At 46.3% G+C, this 27,091-nt stretch overlaps 1 protein-coding gene across 1 annotated transcript in view; it reads left to right on the top strand.

Annotated features, from left to right (window-relative positions):
- The window catches only part of DLST (dihydrolipoamide S-succinyltransferase), a 122,102-nt gene that overhangs the window by 80,268 nt on the left and 14,743 nt on the right, over window positions 1-27,091 (top strand). The window contains exons 12-14 of the mRNA XM_086937502.1: window positions 8,026-8,099; window positions 11,406-11,489; window positions 14,154-14,321. Of these exons, the coding sequence (XP_086793628.1) occupies window positions 8,026-8,099; window positions 11,406-11,489; window positions 14,154-14,321 (326 nt within the window). The remainder of the gene's footprint in view (window positions 1-8,025; window positions 8,100-11,405; window positions 11,490-14,153; window positions 14,322-27,091) is intronic.

Here is a 27,091-nt window from a genome sequence, read left to right on the forward strand (position 1 = left end):
CTTCGAAGTATCACGAGATAGGTGGCTCCTCCCCTGGACTACAGTGCGCATGGGCATCGACTCCATCCCCAGATTGTTTTTTTCCGCCATTGGGTTCGGATGTGTTTCGGTTCCCTCTGTCGGAATCGATAATTGTTTAACTTTCTTTACTTGAGACCAAAAGGTCTTTAGGACTCGCGTCGGTATTGTCTACAGTTCGGGTTTGTTTGTTCATCGGCTCCGAACCATTGCTGCCCTTCCGCGTGCGTTTGGCGCGGACGGGCCTACACGACGCTCCAGACTACTTCATCATGGAACGAAGTCCATTTAAGAGGTGCCCAGTGTGTGCCTCAAAGTACCCGCACATCGATGTGCACCCAGTGTGCAATAAGTGCTTGTCACCGGACCACGACGAGGCCAAGTGTATGGCCTGCTCCAAGTTCCGGTCGAAGAAGACTCTCAAGCTACGCCGGGCCGCAAGACTGCAGGCCCAGAGTTCGGCACTCCCTCCAGCGAACATCTTCGAGGAGGATGTTGACGACGACACCATCCAGAATATCTCGACTCTAACCCGGCGTCGGAGGTCGAGGAAAACTACGACGCGGAAGACGAGGAGTTCGAGGAAGTCGTCGAGGAGGTAGGGGACGACGGGGCCATTGCCACCGTAGAGGATAGCTCGGAGGAGGAGCTTCCTCAGACTGCCTCCGGGGCCATCCGCCATTATGAGGCCCAGGTCGAGGGATCGCCTTCGGGCCTTACCCAAGACCTCGATACCCGTCCCACGGCTCCGCCTTCCGGCCCGGCCACGGACATTGGTGCGGCGCCACTCCCGGTGCAGAAACCGAAAGTGAAACCATCGGTGTCGACGCCACCCGTATCGAAACCGAAAGCGCAAGTCGCACGGTTGGGTCGAAGACTTCGGAGGCCTCGGCGCCGAAGAAATCCAAGATGGCCGTCGAGCTCAAGAGCCACGCCAAAATGGCCGATCCGAAGACTACGGTGTCGAAGCCGAAGGCGAAGACGCCCGACGCGGCTGCGTCGGCGCCGAAGTTGGTCGACGCTCTGAAGAGTCGAGTCGACACCAAGAAGGTCGATGATCATAAGAAGGCCCCAAAGAAGCGGCAGGACGACCCCAAGTCTCTGGCTGCACCGCTTCCACTTGACAAGGCAAAGGGGGGAGCTGCGTCGGCTCCGAAGACTGTGGCCTTGGTTGCCGACCCGAACCCGGCTTCGGAAGACTCTCTCGAGTCGGTCCGTCCCTCCGCCTCGTTCACCAGAAGGTCACGGAGTCCCTTCAGCGTATTCGGGAGGGGGCCGCGGCGGTCGAGCCAAAAAACACTGTGCCGCCCAAGCCTCTACAGAAACCGGCGAAGGCGCAGACGCCGATTCTCTTCATGTTGCCGCCGAAGACGGCGCCAAAGGCTTTCACTGCGAAACCTGGGGCTGGAGTGCTCTTGAAGTTGACTTCGACGCCAAAGGCATCGTTGGTGGTTCCAAGCCCGCGCCACCAACCACTGGCGGAGGAGGAGCGTCGAGAGGTGATCATCGACGCCAACACAGGCAAGCTCTCTCTGCTTAAACGGAAGATCACCCCGGAGCCGGCTTTGGAGCATTTCCACATCCCACTTAAAAAGAAGTTGGACTCTGCGGGTGCATCTGCCCCTATGGAGCCTGCATCTCCACAAAGTACGGAACTCTCACCCACTCATTCTAATGTTGGGGAGGGTGATGGAGACGATGAGGATGAGTATGCTTATCCAGTTTACTCAGACCCAGAGGATGTGACTGAGCCATGGTCTGCCGGGGGCGACCCTGGGGACCCTCATTCGGGACAGGAGCCGCAGCTTTTTGCTGCAAAGACTTCCCCAACAGAAGACTCTGCGGCCTTCAACGCTCTAATTGAAAGAGCTGCAGCCAATCATGACGTCAACCTCCATGCAGACCCAGTGGACGTCGATTTTCTTTTTGACACCTTTTCAGTGGCTGAAAAAACTGTTAAGACATTGCCAATGCTCATAGGAGTGTTAAAACATGCGCCAGAGGTTTTCAAGGAGCCCACCCGGGCAAGAGTCATTAATCCTCGTATTGACAAGAAGTACAGGCAGCGCCCACTGATCCAACATATATCAAAGGACAGTTGCCACTAGACTCTTTGGTTATCTCCAACGCACGCAAACGAGCCAACTCACAGACTACGGGTGATGCTCCTCCCCCAGACAAGGAATCAAAAGTGTTTGAGGCTTCGGGGAAACGTATTGCTGCGAAGGCAGCCAATATGTGGCGCATATCCAACACGCAGGCGCTCCTTGCACGCTACGACAGGGCACACTATGACACTCTAGAGACCCTTCTACAGCACTTACCAGATCAGTATAAGGAGGCAGCTGAAATGTTGATTCAGGAGGGGAAGCTTATCACCAATGCTTCAATTAAGTGTGCTCTAGATGTGGCTGATACCACCTCACAAGCAATAAACACTAGCGTTCTACTGCGCCGACATGCATGGCTCAGAATATCAGGCTTTAAACCAGACATTCAAACTACCATCCTAAACCAAACTGTCAATCCAGACCACCTGTTTGGCCCAGAAGTGGATGCCACCCTCGAAAAAAATGAAAAAAAGACACTGACACTGCTAAATCTATGGGTGCCCTGCAGTCCCAGCAGTTTCGGGGTGGTTCCTTTCGCCGCTCCAATAACAGAGGCACCTCAAGGGGTCAAGCGTCACAATCCACGCAATTCTATAAGAGTAACACCCAATCCTCATATACCAACAAGGGTCGGGGTGAATACCGTGGCAACAACGTCAAAGGCAGAGGACGTGGAAATAACAGCTCCAGGTCCTCCACCGCCAGCAAACAGTGAGGCCTTGTCACTGCCCCCCGACCACGCAACACCGGTCGGGGGGAGACTCCAGCAGTTCCTGCCAGTGTGGAAGTCCATCACCACGGACCGGTAGGTCAGATCTCTTATCCAATACGGTTATTGTCTGGAGCTCACATCCACTCCACCCAACATACCTCCAAAAAGCCGTCCTATGTCCGGCGAGCACTTGCACTTGTTGCAGCAGGAAGTCAACGTCATGCTGCAAAAAGGGGCAATAGAGCTCGTTCCACTGCAAGAAAGGGGTACAGGGGTTTACTCCCTGTACTTTCTAATTCCAAAGAAGGACGGATCCCTCAGGCCCATCCTAGACCTCAGACCTCTCAACTTGTACATTCTGTCAGAACATTTCCATATGCTCACGCTGCAGCAGGTTCTCCCACTGCTTCGGCAAGGGGACTTCCTGGCGACTCTGGATCTCAAGGATGCATACTTTCACATTCCCTTGCATCCTTCACACAGAAAATACCTAAGGTTCACCATTCAAAACCAGCACTACCAGTTCAAGGTTCTGCCTTTTGGGGTCACTGCAGCGCCCAGGGTCTTCACGAAGTTCCTAGCGACGGTGGCGGCGCATCTGAGACGTCAGAACATCCACGTCTACCCCTATCTGGACGACTGGCTCATTCAAGCAAAGTCGGACCAGCAGTGCGCCGACCACGTGTCCCACACCATTCACCTTCTGCACGATCTGGGGTTCTCACTGAATTACCCAAAATCCCATCTCCAGCCCGCCCACATACGGCAGTATCTGGGTGCGACCATGAACACTGGCGGCCACTGCGCAGCCGAATTCAGTGAGAGTCGCCAGCATTCAGTCGTTGATCCAAAGATTCAGACCTCAACACTCGCTTCCAGCAAGAGTGTTCATGCAGTTGATAGGCAGTATGGCCTCCTGCATCTCCATTGTCCCGCACGCGAGACTACATATGCGTCCGCTTCAGGAGTGCTTAGCACGTCAGTGGACTCAGGCTCACGGGCAATTGAAAGACCTAGTGTTGGTGAGCGGTCGGGCATACAACTCTCTGCATTGGTGGAATCCACAAAACCTTTGCAAGGGCCGACCGTTCCAGGAGCCTGTGCCACAGATTATCCTGACAACGGACGCTTCTCTCCAGGGTTGGGGAGCGCATGTACTCCATTACACAGTGCAGGGACTATGGACACTACAGCAAAAGAAGATGCACATCAATGTGCTAGAACTGATGGCGATCTTCATGGCCTTAAAGGCGTTCAAAGTACACCTGTGCAACAAGGTCGTGTTGATCCGGACGGACAACATGACGGCCATGTACTACATTCAGAAACAGGGAGGAACACACTCTCCGCAGCTGTCTCATCTGGCTCAGAGCATGTGGAAGTGGGCCATTCAGAAGAACATCTTCCTCATGGCAGAACACCTCCCAGGCAAAGACAATCAGATGGCGGACCTGCTCAGCAGGCACAGCCACCAAATGCACGAGTGGGAGATACATCCATCCGTACTCCAGCCGTACTTTCAAAGATGGGGTCATCCAGAGATAGACCTGTTCGCCACAAGGGAGAACGCAAAATGCCAAAGCTTCGCCGCCAGGTTCCAACACCCGCAATCGCAGGGCAATGCGATATGGATGAACTGGTCAGGCAAATTTGCGTACGCTTTTCCCCCAGCACCCCTGATACCGCTGGTGGCACGCAAGCTCAGGCAACACTCGATGACTCTCATCCTGGTTGCTCCGACGTGGGCTCGCCAACCATGGTACACCATGTTTCTGGAACTGTCCGTGGTACCGCATCAAAGGCTTCATCTCACACCCAGCCTTCTGACGCAGAGCCATGGCGACATTCAGCACCCGGATCCGCGACAGCTCAACCTGGCGATCTGGCTCCTGAGGTCCTAGAGTTTGGCTACCTTAACCTTCCTCCCAATTGCATGGACATCATTCGGGAGGCAAGAAAGCCCACTACTAGAGCATGTTATGCGGCCAAATGGAAGCGGTTTGTCATTTATTGCGCAAACCACAACATTAATCCACTAGATGCTTCCATTCAGAACATCATCTGTTACCTGTTCCATCTGTACCAGTGTAATTTGGCATATACTTCCATCCGCATTCACCTGTCTGCGATGGCCGCATACCTCCAGAATAGACAGCACCTTTCACTTTTTAAAGTGCCTGCTATCAAAGCTTTTCTGGAAGGACTCAAAAGGGTCATTCCACCGCGGACCCCACCAGCTCCAGAATGGAACCTCAATGTGGTTCTTACAAGACTGATGGGTCCTCCCTTTGAGCCACTACATTCTTGCGAACTTCAGTTCTTGACTTGGAAAGTGGCTTTCTTAGTAGCAATTACATCGCTACGGAGGGTTAGTGAGCTGCAGGCCCTCACAATCCAAGAGCCTTTCTTCCAGGTTCATGCTAACAGGGTAGTGCTCCGCACTAACCCTAAATTTCTACCCAAGGTTGTGTCTCAGTTCCACATAAACCAAACAATTGAGTTGCCGGTGTTTTTTCAAAATCCTGAGTCACTGGCGGAGCGGATGCTCCACACCCTTGACGTTAAAAGGGCCCTAATGTATTACATTGATAGGACCAAGGATTTTAGAAAGACTAAGCAGCTTTTCGTTGCCTTTGCGTCACACCACAAAGGTAACGCTATTTCCAAGGCTGGTATTGCTAGGTGGATTGTGAAATGTATTCAGATCTGTTGTGCGAAGGCTAAACACACTCTTACAATTCCACCGAGAGCCCACGACACCAGAAAGTTAGGGGCCTCTATGGCCTTCCTTGGAAACATTCCCTTAGAGGACATATGTAGAGCGGCCACATGGTCTACCACACATACATTTACTAAACATTACTGTGTAGACGTGCACTCTAAACAGCCGGCAGCTGTAGGGCAGGCTGTTCTCAAGACACTTTTCCAAACTGCTGCAGCTGGCACGGGCGGCTGCCGCTAATGGAGGGACTGCTATGTATTCTATGCACAGATATGAATTCAGCAGCCCACATGCCTCGAACTGCAAATGCTACTTACCAGTATGCATCTGTTCTTGGCATGTAGGGCTGCTGACATTCATATCGCCCGCCCTCCTCCGCGGCGCCTGTAGCAGCTGCAGTGTTTACATATCATTTCATGGCATGGTCATCATTCACAAAGTTCACTCCATCTCGGCCACAATGGCTAAAAACAATCTGGGGATGGAGTCGATGCCCATGCGCACTGTAGTCCAGGGGAGGAGCCACCTATCTCGTGATACTTCGAAGACTCTTCCAGGACAACAATGTGCAATCATCCGGACCCAACACTAGGCGGCGATCTATGCACAGATATGAATGTCAGCAGCCCTACATGCCAAGAACAGATGCATACTGGTAAGTAGCATTTGCATTTTCGTTTGGCCAAAATTCAGCAGCATTTGAGAATAACAGTAACACAGGAGAAAGGGACTTTGCAAATCTAAGCATTTTAACAACAACATAATTGACACTTTAAAACAGCCTTTTTGACTTAACCAAACCGCTAGTAAGGCACCTGTCAGTTATTTGTGCATGTGGATGGGCCTGTGAGTCCATCCCATTATCTTCCCTGTTCTACTAGTAGGTTGTCACACCTGAGGCTCCAGTTCACGATGCAATTGAGTTGATCATTTGCAATACTATCTAGGAAGATAATTCACTAAGGTTACAGCGTCGGATAGATATTACACTCTAAAACCAGGGCCTGTTGTGAGTTTGGAGTGAGAATTTTGGAAATGCAACTGCCATGGCAGTTTTAGCAGTCTCCATTACTTCTTTCCTGTCCTGCTGTGAATGCTCAGAATGTCACAGATTTAGTGCACAGCTTCAGCAACTACAGGGCTGCAGTCTTCTTTGGAAGATGTTTTCATTACTGTGATGCAAAAAGGCACACTCAATTTCAAGCCCCTTTTATTTAACAATAGATGTTCAATGAATGTTTGACCATTGGTCCATAGTTCATTGCACCCCCGTCAAAGTGTTTAGAGAGATATTATAATGTTGGCCATAAGACACGTTCTTATTAGAAGTTACTTTGTTAGGTGGAGTATTAGGGGCTGGTACCTAGTTCTTCTTCATAAGAGTGGGATACGTTTGCCCCGGATCAGGACAGACATGTGACCTATGTCTATGTGTTTCCCTAAGAGCCACTTAAGCAAAGAACTATGGCAGCAGTAGTGAGCCTCAAGAGATGTAGAATTGGTTTCATGATCAATGGATTGATGCTATAAGTAACTGCAACATAATCTCAAGCAAAGGGGGACTCTCATTGGGAATGTTATCATTTTATGTGAGAAATTATTGTTCGAGTTGTAATCATTTCACTTTGATCTCTGAGCACCTTAATAAAGTGGGGGATAGAGGCTTAGGAAACCTGGGTGATGAGCTGATGTTTGTGTACCTGTGTTGCGTTAAAGCAGGAAATATTGCTCCATGCAACTCTTTTGGCGACAATTAGCAAAAAGAAAATAGCTTTTGCAAAAGGGAGTGAGTACAGACCACTGCTGTTCATAGCTGTGAAAGTTCAGTGCAGGGCTACAGCATGATGTAGGCTGGAATGATGTGGGACTAATTTTGATGGTGCAAATCCTTCTGTTCTTCATATATGCAAGTGAACTGTTAACTCTGATCTTCCACCCCGAATTTGACGTAAGCAAGAACATGCAAACGTCGGAGACAGACTTTCACAAGTGAACTGTACTTTTAAAGGTGTACATATCAGGGCAAGAATGCTTTGGGTATTAAACCAGAACAGTGGGGAAAACGGAAAAACATTATCCAGAGCTTTATTTCTTATATGCCTTTTAATTGCTACTTAGTCAGCCGTAGTGACTGTCTGTTAGGCCCCATGATAAGCATTCTTTTCCTTTTCATTTCATCCCCTCTGTCTCTTATCCTGCCTTCTTATTCATCCCTCTCCCGTTGGTGGGACATACTGTTGGAGGTGTAAATTGCGTTTGAGTAAAGTTGCAGTGCCAAACGCAGAGATGTTGTACCAATTCTCTATCTCTGCAGTTACCTTGGATGTGTGTGCATTGTCGCATCCCATTTAGGGAGCGGAGGTGTGGTTTTATGGTCAACTGCAGTTTAAAGGGATGCAAAGTTGTTGTGCTTTTGGCTACTAATGCTCATTTCTTTGCTATTTGTTTTTTTAACTCTACAGTCATTGACGACACAACAAAGGAGATTGTATACAGGGATTACATTGACATCAGTGTGGCAGTGTCCACCCCAAAGGTGAGCAAAGATCAAATAAACTATAAAGTAACTCAGGATAGAATTGCAGGCTCACGTCTCACTACTTTCATATCTTTGGTTGCTTGGTTGAGAGATCCTTTCATTGCTACATCTGTTTTTGTTATTGTTTCACCCTTAACTGATAGATTTCTTACTAGCATACTTCCCTGGAGCCAATACTAGGGAAAACTAGAACATTAGACTGGGGATCTCGCTCACCTAGCAGGTCAGCAGAATTGTGGGCGGATGACATGAAGACCATAAGTTCAGGCTGGGATGTCAGAACTTGAACAGCAAGGCTTCATGAAGACTCACCCGACCTGGGCCCAGTCTTGAAGGAGAATAGGAGATTATCCAGTATTAGGGTATCTTTCATAGATCCACATGCCTGAAACATTCCCCTTCGCCGGGATGGGAGTCCCCGGTACATAAATAAAGTAATGTTCCATTAGTCATAAAGAGAAATGGCCAAAGGCCCCACATTAGTAACATTTCCACGTCCTTTTGTAAAAAGAACCAAACTCTAGAGAAGAGCCAATCAGCTATCACCTCCCTCTAGAACCCTCCTGGAAGGAGCTCTTGTCCCTCAGATTTTCTACCCCACGTCGTGCTAAGGGAGTCTCCTCTGAGCTCTGCTCAGTTAACGTCTCATCAAGTTTTCCAGTGTTGCCCCAGTATAGGAACTTTCATAGATTCCCATGCTTTTGTATCATTCCCCGTCGTCGGAATGGGAGTCTCGGTAACAAAATAACATAGCAGTAGGTACAAAAGAGAAAGAAACAGGCCTAGGCCTCATTCCCTTTTGTAGCATATCCACCTTTTTGTAAAAGAGACCAAACTTAGGCATCAGCCAATCAGAAGAGCCTCATCCAATAGAACCCTCCTGAAGGAACCTTAGAGCCTCAGATTTTGACCGTTATAATGGCCAGGGCTGAGAGGGGCTTGCAAACTCTTTTGGATACTTTGTGGCCTTTATGGACAAGCTTGACCTAACAATTATTGTTGACAAATCTTTTGTAATGATGGTGGGACCCCGTTCAACCAAATCCATTATTCTTTAACATGGGTTCATATATCTTATCAAAGGTGAGGGCATTCCCATATCTGGGTATTCTGTTCGACTCGGAACGGAGTTGGAACCCCTGTTACGAAGGAAAAAAGGTGAGATTACAAGGGCCAGTGCAGCAGTAATAGCTTTGCTTCTTGACTGGGTAGAAGATTGATCAAGGCATCAGTGCAGGTATATCTGGCCAAATGTATCTTTAAAGTGTTATATGTAACATTAAGAGTATGTCAAATATATGTAAAATATATTCAGCTACAAATTGCCGCAAAATACAATTTTAAGGCATCTCTTATGTGTCCCTCAATGTATTCCCTCATGCATTGTAAATGAGGAATTGGGTGTAGCCATCTTACTGACTTCTTAGCCCTTTGTTCACTTCTCCATTGGGTTGACATTTGGACAAGAAGAGAAACTAAGTTAAACAAGGAAATCCTGAGGGACTGCCTCTCCCTTAATAATGCTCTCTGCGTCCCATGGTTCAAATACATTAAGGAGTTGTTATCATTGAGACGGCAAAGCTGGTTACTAATCCTAGGGGGAATGGTGAAGGCAGATTCCAAATGGGTGAGTACTTTTGGAGGCGTAGATTAATGGACCGAGTACAGGAGGTATTATGGAAGCCAACAGTGCCTGGTTATATTACGCTAAAAACGGTCCAGTCGACGGAGCCCTACCATACAATTGTTACTAATAGTCACAAACTCACGAGGTTCAGGCTTACCTGTTGTGTTATGTTCCCGGGTTTGCCCATGCAGCGAATCAACTAGTTTCTTACATTGTCCTATTTTTCATAATATTTCGGCTGTGACCTTTTGCACACATTAGCGTGCACAACAATGTTGGATTTGTTTCTCTGAAACGACATGGTTTACACATCTAGCTTCGCACAACATTATAACGATGCCTCAAAATTCAAGTACAAAGCCTCTTTATGCACTAGGTACAAATGTCGTTCTATTGTCATCCACGGGCGACAAAGCTATCTATAACATCGCAAATCTACACTTACATCGCAAGGCTGCCTTCTGTTATAAATAATGAGCATCCCTATAGGTTAGCAGAGAAGGCCCTTTAGCTGACACGGAGGGTCCCTGCATGCTGAGACTTTACCACGCAGCGGTCTGACATCTCCGTGAGGGGGTGTCCAGTTAGTGACCAAGACAGACTCTTACATTCTCTCCCGTCAGGTAATAGGGTTGGATCATCCCTTGGGGGGATTCTTGACTTAACACCCACACACCCTCTAGGTGCACTTACAGTAGGGTTTTGCATTGTAGCAGTAGGTTACTGCCTTGTTTATATGCCTGTATATATACATTGCCTTAGCACCATGATAGAACTATATCTACTTTTTACGCTTTTGGTGCTCGTAATCACTTTCATCTGCTTCTCTCTGCTGATTATCGTAGCACATGTATTCTATACCAGAAGAACATTGGTTCAATAAATATATTGAAAATGTCCCAAGGTGTATTCCTCGGAGCCCGAGTGATTAAGCAAAAAGTTCTGATCTGTTTCCATGATCCCTGAGGTGTCAGGGTTGTCATGTTCAGCAGTTGCCAGAAACTATTTGCTCCCTGGTAAGGTTAGGCAGGCTTAAGTTGGGCACTGTGAGCTAGCTGGTCTATAGGCCAACATATCCTGTCTGGGTGCCCAAAATCGGTCTAAGTATCTCGCACAAAATGTATGTTGTCCAACAAACGTGCAGGTCCTATGGATTGATAGGAACTACACAAAAGTTGCACTTACTGCTAGCATCTCCACGAGGTTGGCACGAGGTACTCATTTGGACCCTGCAGCTGCGACCATGTGTCTCCTCCGGGCACATTGCACTTTGATGTTTTGCAGCGTTTATGTTGAACCCAGGAAAGCTCTTGTTTTTACAATTGCTGTCTGATAAATTCATTATTTTTAATGTTTTCTTTTTGAAAGCCATTACGAAATCGAGGCATGCTCGGGTTGATTGATTGTAATTACGGATTTTTTTTACAAATGGTTTTACTGATGTTTCTGTAAATAATGTATGGACGTATAATGTTTTTCGTACTGTTGTATTTATTGTCGTGCTTTTATGGTTCTAAACGAAACCGAATAAAGCTTGGCTTGATTTGATTCAAGGGCCCCCATTACTGATGCTTTGCTAAAGTAGTATATTTCACTTGTGTCCCAGAGTTAAGCTGCAGTTGCATTCATTTAATTTGTTCACAATCTTCAGGTTTCTGCTTATCCTTTTCTCATAGGGTCTGGTAGTTCCTGTGGTCAGAAATGTTGAGTCTATGAACTTTGCTACCATTGAGCGAACCATTAACGAGCTCGGAGAAAAGGTAAGCTCTGGGATGTAGAAATCAAAAAGCAACAAAATCATGTGGGGTGAATGAGATACCTACTTAGATGTCTGAGTGGAACATAAATTAATTGATAGGTATTATAAATGCCAGTGAGAAATGAAGTTGGATGCAGGAATAATAAGGTGCAATTCCATGTGCGAATGGAAGCTCAGAACTCTTCAGACATATCCTTCAGAATGTAATGTGTTAGTATAGGGGTTTTCCGGCAGTCCTACAAATAATTAATTGTGGAGATCCAGGAGTTCTTACTTCTGTGCTATAGAAATGTTCAGATGTGTCCTTGACTCTGTAATCCAGGGAGCCGATAATAGCAGCATAGTGATGGTTCCTACAACTCAAGAGAGGCTTTGATTCACTAATGTAAGGGGTGCTTGTACATTCGTATTGTGGTAGTTGCTGCAGCATACGTTTGGAGGCAAACATCGGAGAAAGAGGTTCTAATAGATTAGAATAAGAATCAATATTATTAACTATTTGCAGAGACATGGGTGAGCTCCTTCAAAGTAAAATAACTCTGTTCCTAAGATGCAAAAAGCAGGTTTCAGTGAGGACTCCCGTACTTCCCCCAGGTTGTGGTGGCTAGTGAGAGAAAATGTGTAACATATTCTAGCAGAACCAACACTACATGAAAGTCAAGAAATTAAACTGTAAAATTCCCAAAACAGTTTATTAGCAAGAAAGATCTAAGGATTAGAAGGTGATCATCCTTGGTAAAGCGTATCAGGAGTTAACCAGCTTATACAGAAAATGCTAAATAAATTCATGTAAGCCAGTGTGGAAGCCCAGTCAATGTTGTTCTACCTGCATTTCCAAAATCGGTCACCAGATCCCATTCTACGAAAAATGAAACACTTACCAATAAACTGCTCTCCCTCATACAGGTTCGGAGGGCAGGGGCCAAGTCGTTTATATTGTAGGCCCATTCACTCAAACGTTCCTTAACTCCCAGGAGTTCTTCTGGGGGCACCAAGACCGCTGATTGCAGCCACAGACAGACTTCTTTAACCATCTTCTTCAGGGCCACAGCCAAATTTCAAGTCCCAGCTGTGTCAAATGTTTTGTAACTTTCAAATGGACCCATATAACTTCCAGAAGTTGTTCTTGAAGAATCCAACATCAGATACAATGGGGAGACAGACTCCCTGATGATTTAAAACCACAGCCGAAGTCCTGCCCCACTGAGCCTGCAGGTTCATTTTTCAACTGGCCTTTGCTTGTCCAGCATTTCCCTGTGGACCACAGAAGGCCAGCCTTCCTGGCCTTTTGAGAACTGCATTCAAAGTCTCTGGTACAATGGAGGACAAGGATACAAGGCCTCAACCTTCTCTCCTGCAAACAGTAGGTACACGGCAGGCTTTCTCTCCTCTTTGTCTTGCCATGCCATGTGTTGCAAATTGTGGGAGCTGCAAGAAATAGAAGTAACCTAGAAGTGGTTATTAAAAGGCTCTTTAACTATGCCTCCTAAGTTAAGTTAGGCCCTTCCCAACATTGTAGCAGTTCTATTGACTTCTAGTCAAAACAGTCCAGAAATCTCCATTATAGGGAGTGTTCACGAAGGCAGGAGATTGTTCCATCTTATAGCATTCTTCTAGTATGCTCATGCAATTTAGGTCAGCTTTGAACTGGAGTACTTAAATTACTGCGAAGGTGGGAGAGGGAGGGCTTGCCAGGCCCACTTCATGGAGCTGGTTTGCTTTAGTCAGTGGTGACAATCTTTTCTAGAAAAGATTTTTGTGACATTCATTTAAAAAATCAAAATTTCCCACTGAATTGCAATTTTTTTTCGCTTACAGAAAGCCATGCATGTGGATTGGCTAGCGGTTTCCCATTTTTGGGATCATAGGATGTTTATTCTTTAAACAAGTTTTTTAAATTGGAGAGAGACTGGGCCAACCAGTAAAATGAAATAAAAAATCGCGACTTTTGTTGCTACAAAATATACCAGCCTCTTATTTGGCATGTCTCCTTCCATCGATTTCCCACCTAATTCTTGGGGGCTACAAGATCCGTTTTAAGGTGACTTTAATGTTTGAACAAGCGTTTTGCATGTGGATGAGGATTGTTTCAGACGTCTGCTTGCTTTAACCTTTGGCCTACTGCAGCTCTGGTTGCAGTGGCTGCTCTAATATTGTGTTTAAGACATCGCCTGTGAGTGTTGCAAACCACTCTACTGCCCATGTAGAGTATTTGGCTTATATGCCACTTATACTGTTTTTATACATTACCTCTGTGTCTTTACCCAAAGGTAACTTAAGCAAATTGGGGATAGCTAGTTACTTGTCATGATTAGGGGTTAGAACAAATGCGCTGGGAGATGTTTACTAGCCTCCCGGTGTCCAGCGTCAAGTAGGCCAGCAATTTATGCCCATGCAAATAACAGACAATAGTCGGGAAGACCATAGTGAAAAGGGTAGATTTCTGCCGGTAACTTAGTGTTTTTCCTGTAATATAACAATGTATTGGATATGATGATCCTGTGGGTCCTGGTGTGTAAAATATATGGTACTGCAGCATAATGTAATGAACATTTATCATACATTTTGTTACTTGTTCTGCAACTTGCTGATGTATGTACTGTATGTACAACACAGTCACTTTTAAGAAACCGTGTTAGTAAAAGAGCTGCTGTTCTTTTTGCAGGCCCGTAAAAACGAGCTGGCCATTGAAGACATGGATGGTGGCACTTTCACTATAAGCAATGGTGGAGTCTTTGGTTCAATGTTTGGGACACCCATCATCAATCCTCCGCAATCTGCCATACTGGGCATGCATGGTATCTTCGACAGACCAGTCGCTGTTGCTGGCAAGGTATGTCTACAGGCCAGGCCCATTACTAGAGACGTATAATACAAGCTCCTTCCTCTGGCTGTCTTAACATATGGATGTTCATGCATATTGGCATGTATTGTACTTTGATTGGGGTAATCCTGCTCTGTTGCTGTGATTAGGAAGTCTGTGCTCCAGCCCCATCACTGAAAGTGGGTAAGTCTGCTCCAATCCAATCATTGTGAAGTGACTAGTAATACAAGGGTGATATCCAAACGTGGGTTTGTTTCAAATGCCCTACAGTACCTCGGCAAGCCAATGTCCATGTAGTGACACACAGCACAAAGGACCACATTCTGTACTTTACCTAAAAAATATGTGATCACAGAAGGGTAGTTGAGTCCATGCTGCATACAAAAGGTACAACCTTGTGACATCATCTTCCCTCTATAAACATTTCAGAAATACTTTTTAACACACCACAGACCATGCATAGCTCACACGTGAATTCATAAACGCACCCCACAATCACTCTCAGAACAAAAATTTGAGAAGAGAATGTTGAAATAGAGAACAGAATGTTGTACCTTGGCTATTCTTTGTTTTTTAGATATGCTTCAGTCATGAATGTCTCCAGATCACTTGCCCCTTTACCATACTTTTTCGTTTGCATAAATATAATTCAGACCTGTCACCTTCACATCCTTACATTCATATCTATTACCACTTGTCATTTCTTTGCTACTCACACGTTCGCATCAACATCCAAACAACTTAACACATCAGTCTGTTTGTGTTCTGCATCCAACCAGCCACAGTCTGCCTACGTAGCCATTTTGGTTATTTGATTACAATCCTTATTGTCCCTTGTGGATGCCCAACACCTCTATCTTTCCAGAGAAGTACTCTATAAGTAATCAAGAACCCCGTCCGCTTCTATTTAAACAACCAAACTGCCCCGTTATTTATAGAGACATCTTCAGGACTTACATGAAAGATAAACTGATTACATTTACTGACAACAGACCTGCTAATCTTCCACAACAGATTCACTTGATTGCCATACTCCAGCAATCCCAATCTTTTTTGCAACATAACTTTCGTCAGATTCCTACTAAGACGCGCTTCATTATTAGCAAAATCAAATGTTTCCAGAGCATTGTAGTTGAAGTCAACTGTTCCCCCAGCCCTCCCCCCCCCCCCCCCCCCCCCCCACTCGTCATTAAATTGAGAAGCCCCCAACATTTCTTTGAGTCAATTGTTTCTTTCAAAAACTCCTGAATGCAGGAACTCTGTCAGACAGTTACTTATTGCCACCTTTACTTTTGGTTCTATTGTTGCTTCCAAAAGCCCATCTGTAAGTGTGTCGGTAATAAAATGTATCCACAATCGCTGTACCAGTGAAATGGAAGCTCCTTTTCTAGTGGCATCCTCATTCTACGAGTCTTTTCTACAGAATCTGCAACAAATCTAGCACAGTAGTCACTTGAACCAAGGATGGTCTGTAGCTGTGATAGTTACACATATACAAAGATGGCGCCGGTCCCAATTGTATCAACTGTTCTTGAAGATAAAGACTGGCAACATAAGTGATAGCACACATTGTACGACTTATAACACTGTTTTCTCTTTTTGTCAAAACTATAGTCAGAGCATTTTAAGAAATCATTGCTGTAGTTGAAAATCTATTAAATCGGAGTGAATTAGACCTGTACCCACCCCCTCGCCCCCAATCAAACAGTGATAGTGCGCGCTTACCTCAAAGTGAATAGACATGGAAACGTCAAACCTGGATCTAAGATTTCATAAAAGAAAACATTGTTTGCACAGTTACTTATTATTCTTGTTTAAGGGCCAGATTGGAAAACAATATCTACAGGAGTCATCTAAACTGTAGTGACCTCACACCCGTGTTAAACAGTGTGGAGCACGTGCAATGCATAGTCTGAAAAGTGGTACCAAATTCCAAAAGTGATGGCTTGCGAGCAGCAGTGGGAGATTTATTAAACAGCAGTGGAAGACATGTTGAGCAGTATTTGAAGTGCAGTTTGTCAGACGCGTACCTGTTGTCAGACATGATTGCCCACACAGTAATGCTTAGTAAAAGTGTGAATAGATGACCTAGTAGGAGCTTTGCAGCTGCTTGCTAATAGAATATTGCCTAGAATAGCCATTGTGACACTGTTCCTGCGGGAAGCATGAGCCCTAGGCACGGATCCTATCTGGCAAGGTCAGCTTTTGAAATTTGGTTGCCATTACGTGGTCGAGCAAACGCATCAAACAGTTGTTTTGTTTTTCTGATGGACATGTATGGTCATCCTAATACTTGAGAGTAATACTAGCATCTAACATATGTACAGATTTTTCTGCAACTAACTGTGGATGCAGAAGAAATAAAGCAAGGCAGTAGACTTAGTTACATGAAAGGACAGGGCTGGCTTTAGGACAGTGCGACCGGTGCGGCCACATTGGGTGCTGACATGAAGGGGGCACTGGCCTCAGGTGGGGGGACTGTGTAGCAATAACTTACGATTCCAAAACATCGGATTCAGAGTTCCTTGTGCGTCCAGATTTCAGACAGCAATAAAAATGTCAAGATAACTCTTGTGTTTAACCCCTTGCGTGCTGGTGACGGAACGGTTCTGTCACGAGCCTCGGGTGGGCTGTGCTGGTGACGGAACGGTTCCGTCACGGCCCGCTCGCCGCGCCTGCGCGGTGCAAATTCCACGCCTGCGCTGAAGGTTCTATTAGGCGGGCGGGGCTGTGACTGAACCATTCCATCATAAGCACAGCCCACCCGAGGCTCGTGACAGAGCGGTTCCGTCACGAGCACGGGAGCGCCGCGCGCCCCCTCCCCCTCAGCGCTGTGGCGGAATAGCCGCCGCAGCTAAGGGGTTAATGTTCCTGCTAGAGAGAGATGAGAGTTTTGTCTAGTGGCAGTACTGACTCACCATAAAATGGCACAGAAAGTTAATGTGCCTGCAGCAAAGAACAGATCTGTATTTAAAATGGGTATCTGAGTGGATCAGTAAAGCCAGCCTTTACCAGCGTGTTAAAACACATGAAATGTAAGCGAGAGTGGGGTTATGGAGAGAGTAGGTGTCTTTTTGCCGGGTGGTAGTGTAGGCATTTGAGGAGGAGGTCATGGGAGTGAGAGGAGGGGCGCTGAAAAAGAGTAGCACACCGGGCGCCACCAGCTCAAAAGTCTGCCCTGTGAAAGGAGAAGACTTTTTTTTGCTAAAAATCAAGGGTGTGCCTGAAGAACAACTATGCATTTGTGTACTTGTATAAAAAAAATTGAAGGACAATGTCTGTAATTCACTTAATCTGAGAAGGGAAGTAATGAATTCCAGGAAAGCAACCTCCCAGCAGCGCAAATGTATGCAGGGACTCAAAAACGGGGCATGCAAGTCGAGTAATACCAATACGAAAGTTCCATAGAGAGAGTAGTGACCGTGTAGAAGGAAGTGCCCTCTTAAGTAGTGTAGAACGAATTACCCTTTTAAGCCCTTCCATAAAGGGAATAACAAAAGGATTTTTTAAGTTGAGCTGGTCTCTATTTTGTGGGTCGGTTCCTATAGCTGCCAATTGTACACCTATTTAGGAATAGACAAGCTCTGCTTTTTAGCGGTTTAAGAGCTAGCAAATAATTTCTACTGTGACCATCAAGGGCTTTATGTTAAGATTGCTACAGGTGCAAAATCACGAGATTGGGTTACCCTGAGGTTGGGGTGTTCTAATTATCGATAATAAGTGAAGTTGCAGCTTTTCTTAAAGGAGGCTGGGCATCTCTAGCAGGAAAGAGCACAATGATTGGTGAGCTCAGGATAGCTGCATTGTCCCGTTGATGTATTAAACCATTGGTAGCTTGGGAAAAACATTACAAATAAACCTAACCAACTTAGCCAAAGAGCACTGATTATGTAAGGGAAGGGCTACCCGGACGCAACGTTTTTGCATTGTGTTCTTGGGTGGGAGGGGGGGGGGGGACAGGTGCATCTCTGGCTTGCCTCAATTCTGGAAAAAATGATTGAGCTAACTAACTGAGCACCTGGGTGTTGATCTCCAATTAGTGTTTGTTGACTCCTCCAACTGAGTAGATCTGCAGAGTTGTTTAACATATCCTGGAGATGTTCCACCAAAAATTATACTTGATGAGAAATCGCCCAATTTCTAATTGCCTGTGCCAGCTTGGACAGATGCAATGAGCACCTCCTGTTTTTGTATGTAATACACGGCAGTAATGTTGTCCATTCAGATGAGAACCACTCTGTGTGAACTCTTGTTTGAAAAGCTTGTAGAGCAAAATGGACTGCCGTTAGTTCAAACACACTACTGTCCAGGGGTCCTTGTTAGAGAGACCACTGCCGGTTGTTTCTAAAGTCTCCTATATGAGCTTTCCAACCCTTCTATAGACGTGACTCGAAATACTTCTTTGAAGAAACCCCACTTGCAAACGTCTGAGCCAAACACTAGGTGGTAGGAGTATGCAGATCATGCAGGTTGCTTACAAGGTAAGTAACATATTCCAACCGTCTCTAGAGAGGAGAAATAAGCTAATGCAATTAGTGTTTTATCTATGTTTAAAACTAAAAACAGTAGTCTGAACTATCTTTATGGCTTTATAACAGATGCTTTCCTGTTGGGTTGTTAGGCCCATCTTCACAGCATACATGTCCATGGTCTGTGAACAAGAGAGGTCATCTCATATCAACCTGCTCAAGCTCGGAGAGGTCAAACTGGCTCTGAATGAGTTTCTTCCAAAAGTAAAATTAAACGGTCATAATGCGTACAGACACCACCACAACATAGTATATTTGGTAACAGAGAGGAACAGGCCCTCTTCTGTTACCCCCAAAACTCAAATCTATGAATGTAAGGTCTTGAGCACAACAATTATTAGTCTGCTAAGCACATACCAGGGTCATAAATTGGCAGTGTCTCAGCAGGAAAGACTCAGTCAACCAATAATGGAAATTAGTCAGCACGCAATCAGAGCTGATATTCCCAAGGTGGGGGTTGCACCTATTCGGACATGTTTTCAACAGACCAGAACTCCAAATTACTCCTTTTTGTGAGCAATTTGTGTTGCTTCTGCTCTCAAGGGAAAGACTTTGCTATCAGCTGGATTGCAATGTTTGTGCATTTCCTCCAGTTCCTGAAGTTTATTGCGAAGTGATTATGGGGGCTCCAGCATTGTTGCAACTTCATTGGTTCGCAAAGTTGTGGAACATATCCATCCAGCTACCAATCAAATGCAAGTTGGATGCACTTTTTTTCTCAAAGGAAAAATACTTCGCCCTTACTGTCTGTCCTTTCAAATGACAGTCTGGCTCTTCAACACATAGGTCATCTGGAGTTACCCGACAGTTGTGAACAGATACTCCAAAAAGGTAGTGCACCAACCATAATTAAAACATATGGCTTTAAAGGGAAGAAGTTAAGAGGTGTGTGCTATTGGCAAAAAGGTAGAAGCGACGCCTGCTATAAATATATATTTTCCGGTTTTTACCACTTCTTCTGAAGCTCATTACAGGTGGTATCCCTTTTGCCTCAAAGTCCACTTGCCAGCGATTTTTAGATTGATTACGTAGGAGATAGGATAAGCTGCCTTTATATGCATCAGCACTAATTAAAGAGTTCACAAGGGGCTTGTTCAGATACTTCCCTCCAGAGGCAAAAGTTTCTCAATCATCTGAGCTCAACACTGTTTTGGCAGCTCTAAGATTATCCTTTAAACCACCTGATATACCTATCATACAGCATCTTTCCTAAATGACAGCTCTCCTATTGGCAATAGCATGAGCCAGAAAAGCTTGCAAATTAAATGCTCTTCTTGTAAGGAGCCTTACTTGTTATTCTCTGGAGACAGTTTATCTCTGGCTTCAAAGCCCACAATCTTTTCTAAGTTGCCTACAACATTTCATCTGAACCAGAAACTGTTTGTTTGCCAACATTTTTTCTTAACCCTTCCACAGCAGCTGAGAGACCTCTTTAGGCCACAGATGTTAAAAGCGCTCCCAAATTTTACTTGCAAAAGACTAAATCAAACATTGTTCTGACCAATGTTTGATATCTTAATGATCCCCTTGATTAGGGGAAAAGCAATTATAAAACAGAAAAGTGCTAGCTAGATTTTCAGGAATAATTCTGTCCCGTGTCTATTATTTGACTACTCTCTGGAATTGTAAGAGCTCGCTCAACAAGAAGGGTAGCCAAAGCAGTTCTCTTTGCTGGAGTATCGCACAAGAAAATCTAAAAAGCAACTACATGGAGAGCTCATGCTTTGAGGCACTACTTCATCAACATTGAGACCAAAAGAAGTGCTCTGGAACATGCTCTATATAGGGGAATCTCATTCCCACCCACCTTTTTTCAGTACTGCTTTGCTAATCTTTATTCCATCATGTAAATCTATGAAAGATCCAATGCTGGGGGACAAAATGAAAGTTCATGCCATGTGTGGCTGTAGAAACAAACACATGCTCTACATATTCCTGCCTTCTAGTGTTCGGCTCGGGCATTTGCAACTTGTTTTCTTTTCAAACATTTTTTGTCTCTCATGGGATTGTGAACCCTCCTATGGTTAGTAATGCGCATGGGCATCAGCTCCATTGTTACATTGTTTTGATATTTGTTGTTTTTGGTTCACCATTTGGTTTGGATGTTTACTGATTGAGCACCGGGTCACTGCTTCTCGGTGATTGTCGTCTGACTTCTTTGGTCTGTTTTCTCCTATCGGCACAGAAAATCCTTTCAACCTATGCGTTTCGTGAGCTTCGTGTTAAGTTCCCTGGTGTAGGAAGCTGGCTCTTTAAAATGTATAACAAAATGAGATATCTCATTTAAAGAATCCAGAGGTTTCCCTTATGAGTGGACAGGGGCTTGCTTTGGCAATCCCAAGGTGCTCTTATAGGGGGTAGTGTGATCGAGCAGCCTTAGGCTTATTGGAGAGGAGTGAAAGACATCTGAAAATATACACAGTAGTCCATAATTGAGACACACAACTCAAGAAGTAGATCCACACCAATTTATAAAATTAACCAGTAGCTTTATATGTACTCTGGCACAAGAAGCAATTTATTCATGAAAGAACATTTTTTAACCCCTTGGCTGACGGGAGCACTACCTCGCTAGTGCTGCTAACGGCTGACACTGCCCCGCCCATTTTTTGCGGAAGTGCCGCACTGCCGCCAAATTGCGTCAGCGGCAAAGGAGTTAATAGAAATATTTTAGAGTTCAGAAGGTCGACACTTAGTGAAATTTCTGTAGGCTGCAATGTTATCCTATATGAAGAAAAGTGAATGCGGCATTCAATTATATTAAAGCGACTTACGGGAGGGACCCTTCTCCAGAAGTTAAGGTGAGCAGTGGGCGAGGTCCAGGTAGCACCAGCAGCGTCACTAGGGTGGCCAGGTGTAGAGGTGCAAAACCGCATTAGGTGCCTAATGTTGTTATATGGAGAACAGTCACAGTAAAAAAGGTTGCAGACTTTGACTGGGCAAACCAGTTGGGCTGAACCCACAGGGGGGCTTGGGTCCCACAATGACTGGGTATGTAGGCACACAGTTGGTCCTCTCCTCCACAGCCCTGGGTGCAGGGGTGTCCTTAGGCATTGTTTTTTTTCTTACCAGGAGCAGTTGTGGAAAAGGTCTGCGCGCAGAGGCTGCAGGTGAAGTCGGGGAGCCCACGAGAGTTGTCGCCTCACTAAACTCTGTCTCTGGAGGTCTTGGGACCACCCTGAATCTGTTAGACCACTTCAACGTGGGCTTGAAGCGATAGGTGCAGTGGTGTCTTCAGGCTTCAGGTTTCTGCGATCACTGAGTCCTTCCAGGGGTCTTTGGATGTCTTTAGGATGCAGGGAAGCAGGTCCGCTGTTTCTCGGGAGGTTTTGGTTCCTGAGTGAAGTGCTGGCAGGTGTCCCAGGATTTGGGGACTCTGCAGCTGGTAGACTGTCGACTTTTGGTGCAATTGGTGAAGGCAGCAGGAAGGCCGGCAGGGTTGGCACCAAGTCAATTGCTGGATCCTCTGTTCTTGCAGGATGTGACCCTTCATGACCTTCTTCATCTTTTATGTTGGCAGGATCTCCTGATCTGGTGCCGGGGATCCGTTAAATACTGAATTTAGGAGTGTTAGGGGAGTAGCCAATGGGCTACTGACCCTTGGGATCTCTACTCCCCCCTATATGACCACTTTGTGGGAAGTAGGAGTAACACTGTCCCATAATTCTTAAGTATGCCATCACAAAGATGACTACTTCTGAAAAGTCGTGTCCACCTTAGTTTAGCCCATCTTAAAGGTGGTACTGGCCTAGGGATGGCACTCCTACCCGACTAGCTAATTTGCCTGCCTGTCCTGGTGCCAAAGGGGGTTGCCTTCCTCTCCTGTGGGGGAGCCAGATGCACATTTCAAAGACAGAAGCTCTGTGAAGCTTCCTGGCCTAGGAAAGCTAATAAGCAGATCATCCTGTGGGAGGGTGTGTGACACCCTCTTCCATGACAGGCTTTTGTTCTGGCTCTCCTGTGAGCAAAAGGCTCTTACCCTAGGCGGGCAGAACAGTGCCTCAGGTGGCAGGCTGGCAGAAACCAGTACGCGATCTCACCAGAGGCTGGTAGGTTTTCAGGGGCACCTTTCTGGTGCCCTCTGTGTGTATGTTTTTGTAAAGCCAACACTGGAATCAGTGTGGGTTTATCAATACAAGATGTTGATACCAAGTACCCCTATTTTCAGTGAAGGCTTCATTTAGCTACGGGGGGGGGGGGGACTCGTTTTTCACCAGAGTCCTTCACGTGTTTTAAGATGGCTTCCCTGTCCACTTGCACTTACAGTAATAGAAATGACCAGTACAGGGACATGTATGCTCGTGCAGGTATGCTCCACATGTTATACCAGGCACCCTGCCTTAGTCAAAGGAGCAACAGGACTCTGAGGCTCAGCAAAACCTGAACACCTTGAGTACATACGCACACCCCACAGTTGCACATCGACATTGTGTACAGGCCAACCATCGCCTCAGCGGGGGTCTAGCGTCAAGCACAGAGACTTATACAGGCATCCGGTCCACCACTGCCTTCAGGCCATGGTCTGCACTGGCAAAAGACCTCAAAGCCCATACCGCTACCTCGTCTGGCACCAAAGGCCCTGCATGAGTCGTCGTCCACCCCCCATCCCCCCCCCCCCCACACACACACTGACAGCCCCTTCGACTCAGTCGCTGAAACCCAGATCAGTTGTAAATGCTCAAACTCCACCGAAACCTGAATTTACTCCCGAAGAGCACTGAAGCCCCCATCAAAGACAGGCTCCGACGGCTGAGAACAGCCTATCCATCAGTGTTCATAAAAGGAGTTTGATGCACTCTTTATCCACCCATTGACTGTGATCTCTACAAAACTGCCACCCATGACACTCTCCCCTGAAGAGGAGGACTACTTTCGAGGATCAGATTGCCTCTGAGTCCACACCTCATCTTAAGCATAGAAAACATTGGACAGGAGCCCCAACCCACTTCCTGTACTTATTCCTACTCCTCCTCCTCCTCCCTGCCTCATAGTTCTCCTCTGCTTCCTCCTCCTCCTCCTCGTCCTCCAGTGAGACCCCTATATCTCCACATCCTTTTCCAGGGGGTTCACCAAACTACTCTTATTGGGGCTGATGGACAGCTCTCGTATCCAGTAGACTCCTACAAGGCCCCTTCTAACTGTGAACACAGAGACACCTACATTATCGATCTACTAGGTGGTCTGGATCTCTACCCAGCCAAACCCTCCCCTCCAGATAACATCACCTCGTACCACAAGGTAATTCACAGGGTTTCAACTTTTCATAAAGTGTACATGTACATCGTCCAGGAAGGGTCTAAAGCAAATGTGAAGGGTATGTGGACAGTGCACCAACAGGTCTTCCACATCAATTACCAATAGCTGCTAGCCATGCTGAGTCAGACAGAAGCTATCCTTCTACGTGCTCTAAAGACCTGGCTGTTTACCAACCTTTAGTGCCCTTTCAGTACCTACCTTCTGCCGTAGTGCCGGGACACCCCCGTTTGGGGTAGCTGTGCGCTGTACAAACGCCGAAATAAATAAAAATAGACAAAAAGTAGTCATTCTAAAGACTGACAACATGACAGCCCACTATTACCTTTAAAAGTAGGGAGGCACACACACACACTCTGTAGCTGTCAACATTGGCACAGAGCGTTCAGCTCTTAACCAGATTATAAATCAACTAGTAGTACCTACCAGGAGTGGATAAAGACTTCCCAGACCTGCTCAACAGCATGTAACAAGTCCCTGAGTGTTAACTCCACCCACAAGTCCTCCTCCTGTGTTTCTGCTGTTGGGGATTTCTTGACATAGACTTCTTTGCCACCACTCAAAATGTAAAATACCCTAGCTTCGCCTCTAGGTTCCCACATCCTTAGTCCATGGACCATGGGCAATGATCAATGGGTGAACTGCTCAGCGAAATTTGCCTATGCTTTTCGCCTCTCCCATTCCTTTCATACATGGTTCAGAATCACCAGCAAATATTCCTCCCTGTCCTCCTGGTGGCTCCCACATGGGCCAGAGCTGGTCAGTAGTTCCCCATAGTGAGATTCTCACCAGGCCATACCTTCTCACACAGCACCACAAGGCAATCCGGCATCCAAACGTCAGGCAGCTCAATTTAGGAGTAGGATGTCTTAGGCCCTAGAGTTCACTTACCTGAAGCTACCTCAAGAATACATGTCTATGCTTAAAAAACACTTGGATCTAATAAACAAGCCTGTTATGCAGTTAAGTGGGTAAAGTTTGTCAGCTATTGCCGTTCAAGGCACATAGACCCACTCAAACCCACAGTCCAGGATATAGTTTGCTTCCTTCATCTCCAGATTCAGGTTTAGCTTATACGTCATACACCTTCATCTAGCTACAATTGTAGCTTACTTGCAAAACAGATAGTACTCTTTGTTATTGAGAGTCTGTTATTAGGTCCTTCATGGAAGGCTCAAACAAGTCCTCTGCCCAGTGTACCTTCTGCTCGTGTCTGTAGCCTCAATATTATCCTTACCAGGCTCATGGGACCTCCTGTTACATCCTTAAACTTGTGCCGATTGCAATTCCTCACCTGGAAGGATGCCTCCTTGTTGCCTTTACGTCTTAAAGGCGCATTAGCATACTACAGGCTCTTACCCCAGAAGAGCCCTTTTTCCAAGTTCATACTGACAGCATTGTCGTCCTGTGGATCAACCCAAAGGTAATATCCCTGTTACATCTCAAACAGACCATTGCGCTCCTGGTTTTATCCCCACAGCCGGACTCTGTGGCAGAGAGGGGCCTTCATACCCTGGATGTCAATTATGCCCACATGCACTACATTGGCCGGACCAAGCCCTTTCGTAAGACTCAACTCTGTTGCTTTCAATAAACTACATAAAGGACCACCTCTGTCCAAGGCGGGCATAGCCGGGTGGATTGTTGAATGTATCCACACCCGCTACATCTGATGGAAATTTCTAGCCTCAGGTTCTTTACTTTAGCATATTCCCAAGAGTCAGACTGGATCCGAAGGTTTTTGCGCAATCCCCCTTGTGCGCCAGTAGGTTGCGTCGTTTGGCTCCGTGTAGTAGTTGGCATCGTCCACAATGAAGGTGTCATGCGTGGTGCCTATATAGGCGCCACCCCTGTCTGCTGAACTTCTTTCCTTCTTTTCCTTGCCATCAGCGCAGATCCAGATCTAACTCCACTCAGATGAATATATTTGCCTGACTTCAACCTTTCTCTCAAAAACGAGGTTCAGACCTTGTGGCGCCGGTCATAGACAGATGCCGGTGACATACCACCACTTTTGGTGCCTTGAGAAGAACCATGACTCTGCATCATGCACAGGGGGATGAACCCTAAGTCCATCCGTGAGCGAGCCATGAAGCCTTTGGCTGCTCGTGATGCAACTCCGTACTGCTTCAGGTCCCGTTCGAGTGGAAGGTCTCAAGGCCGCTCCCAGTCTCACTTGTTTCAGTCCTCGTCCCCCTCCAGGACTACTTCTGGTCCCACAAGAAGTTGAAGCGCTCTTTGATTTCTCCACAATGCTTCCATTCTTTGGACGACGCAAGGGAACAACACCACAAATCCTGACCTTGCTCGCAGGTGATCCCTGTGCAGCTGGCATTAGAAACTGGGTCTGCTCCACGCTTCCTAGAATTTTTCCAGGGTGACCCTGCGCAGCTCTGAGTTTTATATGACCAATCAGCCTCATTTTTGGACAGACGAACCCCTCTGTAGCACTTTTGGGTCCCACGAGTTCGGGAGGTTCTTCGACTGGGGTTCGCCTTCGGTGCCAGTCGACCCCTTAGTATCTGTTGATGGATCTGGATTGGCCTGGCCGCGACCTCCACCGGAGACCATACCAGTGGCGCCGGTCCCACAGACGCTGAACCCATTGTGATTCTTGACTCAGATACGGAGTCAAACCTGTGTTGCACTGAATCATTTCCAGTGCCAACCAGGCCCCTACGGCCTAAATGGAGAGAGAGCCCTATTTTACTGCACTCAGTGAGGAACACGAATGGAGGGCATTTGAGGATCTAGATTTATACATTGACCCCCTAGCAAAGTTCATTGCTGATCACAAATGGTACGAGAACCTGGCTGACACCAGAGGTCTTCATACCTCACCAGACACTTGCCCCCTCTATTGTCCCACAATGGCTATGGAGGAAGGGGCTTCTTTTGCGCTGGTGGACCAGAGGACGACTTGAGCCTGGGCCTAAAGCTACCTATGGTTCAATTCAAAGCAAATATGTTGATGGAGATTCTTCAATCAACTGTATC

Source organism: Lissotriton vulgaris, chromosome 9 (genome assembly GCF_964263255.1).
Source record: "Lissotriton vulgaris chromosome 9, aLisVul1.2, whole genome shotgun sequence".
Lineage (NCBI taxonomy): Eukaryota > Metazoa > Chordata > Amphibia > Caudata > Salamandridae > Lissotriton > Lissotriton vulgaris.